The 10,815-nt window shown below is 41.7% G+C and overlaps 1 protein-coding gene across 1 annotated transcript in view; it reads right to left on the bottom strand.

The window, feature by feature from the left end:
* The window catches only part of vta1 (vesicle (multivesicular body) trafficking 1), a 47,905-nt gene that overhangs the window by 1,017 nt on the left and 36,073 nt on the right, over positions 1–10,815 (bottom strand). The window contains exons 6-7 of the mRNA XM_024291159.2: positions 7,890–8,126; positions 5,574–5,651 (exon numbers count right to left, since the gene is read on the bottom strand). Coding sequence (XP_024146927.1) covers positions 5,574–5,651; positions 7,890–8,126 — 315 coding nt within the window. The remainder of the gene's footprint in view (positions 1–5,573; positions 5,652–7,889; positions 8,127–10,815) is intronic.

Raw genomic sequence — 10,815 nt, 5'->3', positions numbered from 1 at the left:
CACAAACATGAACACAAACATGAACACAAACATGAACACGAACACAAACATGAACACAAACATGAACAGAGACACAAACACAAACATGAACACAAACACAAACACAAACACAAAGATGAACACAAACACTTTCTGATGCACAAATCCTAAAACTCCCTCCTAAAATACAGTCAGAATTAACTGTTGGGTGCAGGAAGTGTCAGTTAGTCTTTTTCCTGCAGATCAGACAGTTTTCCGGTTCCCGCTCCGGTTGATCTCCTCCTTCGGTTACAGAGACGGTTTCTGGTTTAGAACCCGGTTACATAACCAGGTTTAAAAACAGGGTTCTGTGTGAACCGACCTCCTTCAGCTGCTGAGATGATGGAAAGTTTTATGTGGTAAACATGATGTGTCGTAATGTTTCCACTGACGGTGGTCGGGGGAGGGGCATGAAATCAGGTAACCAGGTTTAAAGTCTCTCGGGGTTCTGAGAGGACGACCAGCTTTAGTTTACTGCTTTTATCTTTTTTTTAGACTTTCATTCTTGTGATTCTTAATGGATCTGGACGTGATGGACACCTGGGATTCAGTCAGGCTCCTTATATGAAGACAATCTTATTCTAATCTAATCTAAATTCAATCGAATCTAATTCAACCTAATCTAATTTAATTTAATTTAATCTGATTCAACCTAATCTAATCTAATTCAACCTAATCTAATCTAATCCAACCTAATCTAATCTAATCTAATCTAATTCAACCTAATCTAATCTAATCTAATTTAATCTAATCTGATTCAACCTAATCTAATCTAATCTAATGTAGTCTAATCTAATTTAACCTAATCTAATCTAATTTAACCTAATCTAATCTAATGTAATCTAATCTAATTCAACCTAACCTAATTTACGGTAATCTAATCTAATTCAACCTAATCTAATCCCATCCAACCCATTCTAATCTAATCTAGTCTAATTCAACCTAATCTAATTAACATAATCTAATATAATCTATAACCCAACACAATCTATTCTAATAAATCTACTACACTCTAATCTAATCAGTCTAATCTAATCCAGTCCAACCCAATCCAATCTAATTCAACCTATTCTGATCCATTCCAACCTAATCTAATCTAATCTAATCAAATCTAATCTAATCCCATTTTACTTAAGATAATCTATTCCACCTCAATCTAATGAATCTAATTAGCCCAATTTAAAATATCTTAATTTAATCTAGTACAACTCAATCTAATCTAATATAATATAATCCAACTTTATCTAATCCAGCCCAATCTAACCTAATCGAATCCCATCTAATCCAACCTAATGTAGTCCAGCAAAACCAAACCAATTTAATCTAATTCAACATAATCTAATTCAATCCCATACAAGATAGCCTAATCTATTCCAACCAAATCGAACCTCACCTAAACTAATCTAATCCAATCCAGTCCATTCCAATCTAATCCAATCAGGAATGTGGCGTTGGTTAAAGGTGAGTCTACGTTTCTCCGACCCATCAGGAGGTTCCACGGCGCTGACCCGTTTGTCTGAAACCCTCCCTTCCCTGAGGAACAGAACCCTGGAACCCATCAGAGGTGATTTAGAGGCTGTTCTTCCTTCATCGGACCGTCTCGGTTCTGGATCCACCAGCAGAAGTTAACTTTGATTAACTGCAGTTTCTCTGAGTTTCCATCAAACACTTGAAGCTCCATCATCTGCTGCGTCATGGAAAATCCACCTGTGTTTGACAGCACTGATGGATTGTGGGTAATCTGACACTTATAGGAACCTGAAGCATTTCACATCAGCTTCACATGAAACTGTGAGGAGTTTCCCTTTGATCAACCATCATCACGCAGAGCGTAATTTAAGAGATTTTATCCTCTAACTCCTTCAGACATAAACTCCTCCCCCTCGCTCCCTGATCCAGAATCTCGCCATCTTTAGCGGTTCTTATCACTTTCAAACATTTGGTCACGCTTGTCCAGAGACAGAGAGGCGGTTCTCCAGCCGTTTGTTAGCATAACTGTCTGTTCCAGTTCTGAGAAGACGGATGATCCGACATCATCCGAGGAGATTATTCCCGTCACTTCCCTGGAAAACTCTTTCCTCTGGATACGCTGAGGAATAACGCCGTGGCTTGTTGACATAATATCAGTCTGAACTGCGGGCCGCACAAAGACCTCCTCAAACATCCAAACAGGCTTTCCTTCTCCTCCCAGCGGTTCTGAGTCACACATTATCCTCCCTCCTTTAGAGTCCCAGGAGGCGAGTTTGTAATAAAGGATGAGGATCAGTTCTTCTCTTTAACTCGTTGTGCATCTGCAGCTCGTTAGTCCTCCACCCATCAGAGTCCTCTGCAGAGCTAACAGCCTCTTCCAGTGGGTGGAGCCCTAACACGCATCCATCCTGCGGCAGAGAAGCTCAGACTGGATCCGACCGACGGCGTCTTTGCTGCTGCACTGCAGGAGGATGATTGATTCTGATGCGACAGCCTCTTCGATCAACACCAAACACAGAAGCAGAGTCGGCTTCAGCTCCACGACGGACAGCGCCGCCGCAGGACGAAAGGTGTCAGATCAAGAATGGTTATTCTGACCAATCGAATGACTGAAGAACAGCTGTTTATTTCTCTATAGAAGTCTATGGGATTTTGGCTTCTTGGAGCCACTTCCTGTTTGGAACCACAGGTGGGCGGAGTCACTCAGACGATCGGAAATTTACAATCTGGTTTTTTCACAGCCCAACATTAAGACAAAAAACATTTCCAGTCTGAGGGTAAATACCAAAGACATTCTATTCTATTAGAAATCAAAAAGTGGGCGTGGCCTGCCAGGTGATCACTAAAGAACAACTTTGATGATCAAAATGTCCTTAAATCTGATCAGCTTCAGATCAGCTTAAGACAAACCTGTGTGTCACGTGACCATGCACTCTAGTCATCAAAGTTCAGTTTTTACTAAAGACTGAAGGTTTCACTTTGATTCATGAATATCTTCCATTTCAAACCAGTAAAGCAGAAGAGCTTCATCCTGAGAAGAATTTAAATGTGAATCCAGAGTGTGCTCACACGTCTTCATGACTTTCTGCAACATTTAATTGTCCTGGTTTCGCCCAAACGAATCCCCTTAAATGAGCGATTGTAGTGGCAGAGAAACGCTTTGATGCTTTTCTAACAGCACTTTAATAAAGATGACCAATTCTCTCGGATAAGAAACCAATTTAACAAACCATAAAACACAATGAATACGCTCACTTTTAGTTGTTGGAGCGGATTCTTGTCTTCATTAAAGAGTCGGAAAACATTTGATTTAAAACCAAAAAAACTCATCAATTAGGAAGAGTTTGAAGATAAATTTGCTTAAAAAAATCCTTTGTGAACAAAAAAGTTTCTTTCAACAAAAGTAGAGAAGAAAGTCTGGTTTCTCACAGAGAACCTGCAGAGGTGAAGCTCTTGGCTCCTGAATGAAACACACACACTTCCTGGATGGATTGGGCTGGTCTTAATGGAAAACGTCCAGTGCCATTATTCTTCATTTACCTGCTCAAATGAGGCTTAATTCCTCCTAAAAAGGCAGAAATGTTGGAGTTCTAAATGAGGTAAAGTGCAGGTTGGTCTCCAGCTGACAAAAGCATCAGAAACTGCTTCTCTTTTTCCCTATTTCTGCAATTAAACTTTAAACTATTCCCTCTCAGTGGTTTAAGGTTCTGTGTATTATCAGTACAATACAATAATTGTTACAGATATTTTTAACCCTCTGAGATCCTGTATGCACATACAGGACATAACGCCGCCTGCACTCTCCCCTTCTGTCCCTGCTAGCTTACTCTGACAAATTCATGGGAAAATAAAACACACTTTTTCCAAAATGCCGGCTTTCTGTTGTTTTATCTCCATAGCGACCACTTTATTTTTTGATTGTCTCATGACTAGAGACTCCTCCGCGTCGAAAGTTTACGTTTTGGGTCTCCCCAACTCGGCTTTTTTTGACGTCCAATTAAATCAAGGCTCCCCAACCTTTGGCCGTAAACTGGTACTGGAACGTGGACCGCACCGGTATCCTATCCTTAACCCGGTACCGGACAGTCAGTACCGAACGGGGATCAATACTGGTTCTGGACACAGTACCAGTAGAAAGAAAGAAAAATTGAGAAAACAGAAAACTCCTTCCTGTCCAGGACTGATGTGAGACAGAATTTGGCTTCCACCCAAAGCTCGGCTTTCAGGAGGTTAATAGAACAAACGAACATAAAATAGTCTATGCATTCTCACTCCCACCTCATCATACATGGACGTATAGTTCGGGCCCCCCCCCTCTGCGCCACTTTTTGACGTTTTGGATATTCCCAACTTCTTTTATTGATCTGCTGGCTGTTCTCATTAAATCAGGGGCCCCCAACCGGTACCGGTCCAAGGGCCACTTGGTACCGGGCTACAGACGCTAATCAGGGGCTCCCAATCCACGGAACAGGTTAACTGGTGCAGAACTGGTACCGCGTCCCGTGTGTTGGATATCTATCTATCTATATACTGTATATATAAAGACCAAAATAAAGTATATTTTCAGTTATTCTCTATAATAAAATTGACAAAATATTTTTTTCTGACTTTAATTTCTTAAAAACATTTACCTCAATTGAAACAAGTTTTTTTTTTAAAGCCAGATGGATATATATATATATATATATATATATATATATATATATATATAGTGGTGGACAAAAGTGTTGGTACTCCTCAGTTAAAGAAGGACAAACCCACAATTCTCACTGAAATCACTTGAAACTTCCAAAAGTAACAATAAATAAAAATGCATTGAAAATGAAACAATCAAAATCAGCCATCACTTTTGAATTGTTGATTAACATAATTATTTAAAAAAACAAAGTAATGAAACAGGCCTGGACCAACATGCTGGTACCTCAATAAAAGATTGAAAACTATTTGACCAGAGTGACATGATTAACTCAGGTGTGTCCTTTATTTATTGTTACCTTTGTAAGTTTTGAGTGATTTCAGTGAAAATTGTGGGTTTGTCCTTCTTTAACTGAGGGGTATGAACAATTTTGTCCACCACTGTATATATATATAAAATGTATACATTCATAGTTTATGTGATATAAAATAATCTACATCTTAATAAACATTTTTTTCCATTTCGCCCAGCACCAATTCCATATGTGTCGATTTGGGAGTGAGAATGTGTAGAATAAAAAGTATGCATTTTGACACCAGCATTACAAAAGGAGGACTTATTTTCTTAAAATTGATTTTATGTTTGGAGCAGAGAGGAAAGTCTTCTAAAACATCGTTCTCTAACAGAAACTTTTGGTTAAACAGAAAAGTGATTCATAAAAAAGCTGAGAAAATAAGTAGAATCTAAAATAAATAATAGATTTTCCTAATAATCTGCTGTCGGTGTTGAATCTGAGGAAAATTACACTTAATGTTTGGAGTATCAGCTTCCCCGCTCCGCCTGCAGCTAACCGCCGGCGGATAATGACAGTCTAGACGCCGACTGCAGCAGTGTTCGGCGTGTTGGAGCGGCGTGTCTGTGGGTTCAGTGCATCAGCGTCTCGTCTTACCCGGCTGCTGCTGGGCGTTGAGCAGTGTGGGGTCGACGGTGGGCACGGATCGAGGAGCAGGCATGGGCTTAGCAGCTTCTGTGGGTCAACAAGAACATACCATCAATAATATGGGGGAGGAGCATTTCTGGAGCTAACATAATCAATAAATGCATAAAGATCTAGAATGATTTTTAATGCTCTGTGTTTGAGGAAATTCCAATTTGGAATAGTCGTGCCTTCAACTCTAAAGCCTTAAGAGGTTTCCCATAAACACTCAACAGATTTTCTGGAGAGCGTGCACATGCAGGTCCTCCAGGGACGAGCGCTTTTGTCTGAACTGACAGGAGGTTGAGAGGCTGTGAAGTCCTCCACGCTATCAGGGGAAATTAGCAAGAAACTATGAGGCACAAAAATAGACCACATGAAGTTACTTCAAATGTCAAATCCTTCAACTGCAACAAGATTAATAATCCAAAAACAACGTGACAACAGACAGCGCTGGGGGGGTTTCTGGAAGTTTCATGTGAACCAAACCACAGCTGGATGGAGATCAGGTTCACACTCCACCCCTCCAATCATGAGCATCAATAAAGAAACAGGAATAATCCGTGAAACTCAAGAACTGGATCACTTAACAGGACAAACATTAGAAACAACTTTATTCCAGGATCTGTAACATTTCAATGTCACTCAATCGTCTTCATTTAGAGGTATTTATAAGAAAAGATGTAACTTGATATTTTACTTCTTTAATACAATGTGAGCGCTGGCTATCAGCTGGGAGTGTTTCTGGATAGAACCACACGGGTCATCAGTGATTCAGCTGTCTGCTAGGGATACAATGATTTGTGTTTTACAACAAAACAACAACAAAAAATGAGAAAAAACCCATTTTAATCAGCTAAAAGGAAGTCACAATGAAGAAAACCCTGTCAGTTGGCTTATACTAAGCCCTGGAGTACTGTAGTAAAACAACATAAACCCAACTTAAATTTAGCACAATTGTTTGACCCTCTTGGAGTAGACATACTAATATGTGCAAAGATCCCCTTTTCCAACAATTCAGTTAAATTCAGTTTTTGAAGGAGAATCTCTACTGTAGCTCTGTAGATACTGGCCGTCTAACGTTAGAAAAGTTAGCTTAAATTAGCTCTGTATTAGCACTTTCTAATGTCTGCCAATCAACAGATAGATAGATAGATAGATAGATAGATAGATAGATAGATAGAGTACTTTATTAATCCCGAAGGAACTTACAGCGACTCCGCCCCGAGTGCTCCATTCCACTTTTCAATGGATCGACAACCGATGGGGTTCAGTACCGTTTAATGCAGGGGTCTCTAACTCAGTTTACCTTGGGGCCACTGAGGGCAGAGTCTGGCTGAGTCTGGGCCGTACGGGGTCCCATTTGTGCCAAAAATATGTCTATGTCTTTGGTCCATTGTTTATGTCTACTGAACAAGTTTATTGAACATTTGTTCATGTCTATGTAGTACTAAGCAATACCTTCAGCGTGTCCTGTGAATTGACGGGAGCTAACAACGCTAGCAACTGTTGCTAAGGACTTTTCTGATGAACAGATCCAACAATGATAGCAAATGTAAAGTTTTAAGCATAAAGCTGAAACATCACAAAGAAAATACAAAGCTATCATCAAAGAAGTGTGGACATGCAGAAGATATTGCTTAGTAGACATTGAACTTTCATATTAAGGTGAAGGCCGCAAATGGCCCGCGGGCCGCCAGTTTGAGGCCCCAGGTTTAATGGGTCTATTTTACAATGAAAACGCTCAAAATACCAGACCGTATCGTACCGGACCGCTCAGTGGAAACGAGGCTTAAGACACACCTGGATTTCCCTTAAATTGTGACCGCTTCCCTCAATGACTTTCTACGGACCTGGACAACCCAAATACCCACAGTTGGAGTCCGTCAGTTAGTCTACATGGTCATCATCAAAAACGTCTCCTTCTTCACAGTCCTTGTAAAATGCATGTTTTGTGTCATGATCATGTGATGTTTTGTAGTTACAAAATTCCACTTTTGTCATCTAAGGCAAAAATGGACACCAGTGTTCAGTCCACGGAATAGAAAAGCACACAGATTGTGTTGCAAAGGATGGAGATCAGACAAATACATGATGGAGGCCATTTAAACATTCTTTCTTTTTTTTGTAATAAATCAATGTAGAGACGAACCAGTGGAAATCATCCCATAAGGTTTCAGACACGTTTCGGTTTATTCATTTATTTGACACCTCTACCCCCGTCAAAAGCCTGAAGGTGCCTTCACCTCCAGTCAGTGAGAACATAGACAGTGGGTCAGTGTGTCGTACCTGCAGGGGGAGGCAGCTCTGCTGGGGTGTTAGCTGGTGCGTGGGCTCCTGGTGGAATCTGGATGTTGTTGAAGTTTGTGCTTGGGGGACCTGACGGAACCGACCCCGGATTCGAATCGAAGCCGATCCCCGGAGGGGGTCCTTGATCGGACCCATCGAAGGGCTGCGAGGGGGGGGTTCCCCGGATGGAGCCCCCCTGAGAGAAGCCCTGGCTGGAGAAACCTTCAGCGCCGAACTCTATGAAAAGACACAAATAAAGACACTATGAAACTGGAGGGATTGGACTCGTCCTCATGAAAGGCCAACTCTACAAGATCATAGACTACAAAACCTCAAATATGTCTACAAATGATCAAATCAAAAGCTTTACATTCTGCCTCCAACTTTCGGGCCGGACAGGCTGGCTGCTTGCTGACGGAGTGGTGATGTGGACCAGATGAAGTGGGTTAATTAACCTCTGGAGGGTACCGTGCTGTTTTTGACACAGATTCACTCCCTCACTGGCTGCTGCACAAAAACTCTTCCAGAACACTAATGGAGCCGGGCTCACAGAAAGACCTTTGTCTCCCAGCAGCTCGGCTCTGACTTTTATTGGTTGGTTGGAGGGTAAAGGGGGCTGGGGGGTGACGAAAAGAGAAAAACCACCAAAGTCAAACTGTAGAAATATGAAGGATGTGAAATGAATACTCTTGCTGTTTGCTGGAAGATCTTCCTTAAACGTTCCTGTCCTGAAAGGTGCTGCCAGACCAAATGGGCTCCACCTGGATTCAACTCAACAAGCGGGTCTGAAGCCCCTTAGACCGGTACTGAGGTGGGTAATAAGTTTCACCTGGAAACAAATCACTGAAGCACAGAGTAGCTTCTAACTCTTTGAAGAACCATGTGGTTGTTGTTGGTCACAGTTTGGTCATGGAAGTAAATATCTCAGAAGAGTCAAAACTGAACAAAGAAAATGAACTTTTATGGAAGGTCTTCCACTTTAACGCAATAACAATGTTCAAAAAAACATTTACTAGAACACTAATAATCATGTTACATGTATCTTTTTACACCAAAAGTGTTGATATTATTTCAACAACTGTAACTCTTCAACCGTTTATGCAATTAACGCCGACGGATTATGAAGTGGAGAGAAGCAGCTTTTTTCTGATATGACACTCTTACAGCATTGAAGTGTTTACACAATCTAAAATCAGCTGATTCTGACGTGGAGAAAAAAGGCTTTGCACCGTATCCACTGGGCTCACACTGCATCCGGTCCGGAGATCTATGGTCCTGCTGCAGCCGAACTCGTTAGACTCCCAAATCACTTAGGTAATCGTGATAACCCGCCATTTCTATAGGAAGTACTAGTAAACAAACCCTCATTCCACCGTGATTCTGGAATATATTCACACTTCTTTTTCTGCGTGACTCGTCTCCATACAATGGGTAAGCACGGAGCGGACTGTCTACACGTATTGTGTAACAAGTATTGGAGACCAAGGTTGGTTGTCACAATGGCGTCATGTTGAAAACACAGGGAAAACGGCGAGTACAGTGGAAAATAGGTTTAATTTAGAAAATGGAGCAGATGAACTTTACACTCGCTGGCATGATTTCCGGTTTAGGTAAACTCCGGCTCGACTCTGACTTCTGGCAAAAATCTGAAGCTAACGAAACAAATACGCAGTGCCAGAGAGGCCGGACTGGATGCAGTGTGAGTGCATCTCGCACATTTTAAGTAACGTAAAGACTCCGGCGTCCGCACAGGAGCCGGATCGGGTGTCATGTGAGCTCATGGCTACGCTGCAAAGCCAATTTGATACGCTGATTTTCTGAGTGTCAGCTGATAAACGTTGATCCCTTAAACCAGGGGTATTCAAGTCCAGGCCTCGAGGGCCGGTGTCCTACATGTTTTCCAACCAACCTTCCATTGAAGTTCCTTATTGGCTAAACATACCTGATCCTGGAAATTAGCAGCCAATAAGGAACTTCAATGGAAGGTTGGTTGGAAAACATGTAGGACACCGGCCCTCGAGGCCTGGACTTGAAAACCCCTGCCTTAAACCCTTGTGATGACCCAACCCTTACACAGACGTGACAAAGGTGGACAGGACTTCATGTCTAGCATTGGACACCGGTGAAGACAGAAAATCATTGAAAATCTTGTGGGGTCCAGATGAGCCCACTCCCAACGTCACCGTGCCTAGGGTAGCGGGAGGGTTATGCGATCCAAGATATATCAAAGAATGAGTGTTATTTAGGTGTCAGTGGTGACATCTCTGGTGTTAAAGGGTTAAATGATAAAATTCATTATGGAAACAGCAGAATGATCACATGGTTGCAGTGTTTGATAGTGAGAAACAACAGATTTTTCCTCAGTTATCCTAATATCTTTGAGCAACCAAGAATCTCCTTTTTCCATGCTTTTACTGCTGAGCAGTGGTTAAAATAACAAAACGAGAACATTAAAAATAAATCGTAGGTTGAGGGTCATATGAAATTTTTCCCTCTCAGAGTCCCAGAGCGAGTGTAACCTGTTCTGCAGGCCTGATAGTTCCCACAACAGGACGACTGAGACTACAAGCTTACAGCCGTGACTGACCAGGAAGACAGCAGGCCGTTTGCACGATTTCATTCCTCAGATGGACCTGAATTCTGGGTGGACTAAATGAGCAGACTGCGGTCCACCTTAAAGTACGTGACTTGGGTTAACCAAAACCTCGATGTGGTTTAAGGACGACATAAACAAAGACGGTCTCTTCAGCAGGTCAAGAAGTGAGAGCATAGTGAGCCTTCGGGGAGGATCTAAAGACGTGTGAATCATGAAAAGGGCGGACAGGGATTTGTGTGTAAATGTGGTCTCCAAAGCGACTTATCATTATGTGACAATCAGAGGACTAACACATCCTTCTTAAAGAGTTTTATCTTCCTGGTCATTTCA

Source organism: Oryzias melastigma, linkage group LG24 (genome assembly GCF_002922805.2).
Source record: "Oryzias melastigma strain HK-1 linkage group LG24, ASM292280v2, whole genome shotgun sequence".
Taxonomy (NCBI): domain Eukaryota; kingdom Metazoa; phylum Chordata; class Actinopteri; order Beloniformes; family Adrianichthyidae; genus Oryzias; species Oryzias melastigma.
Note: the sequence above shows the minus strand (reverse complement) of the source record. Positions and strands in the feature narration are given on the sequence as shown.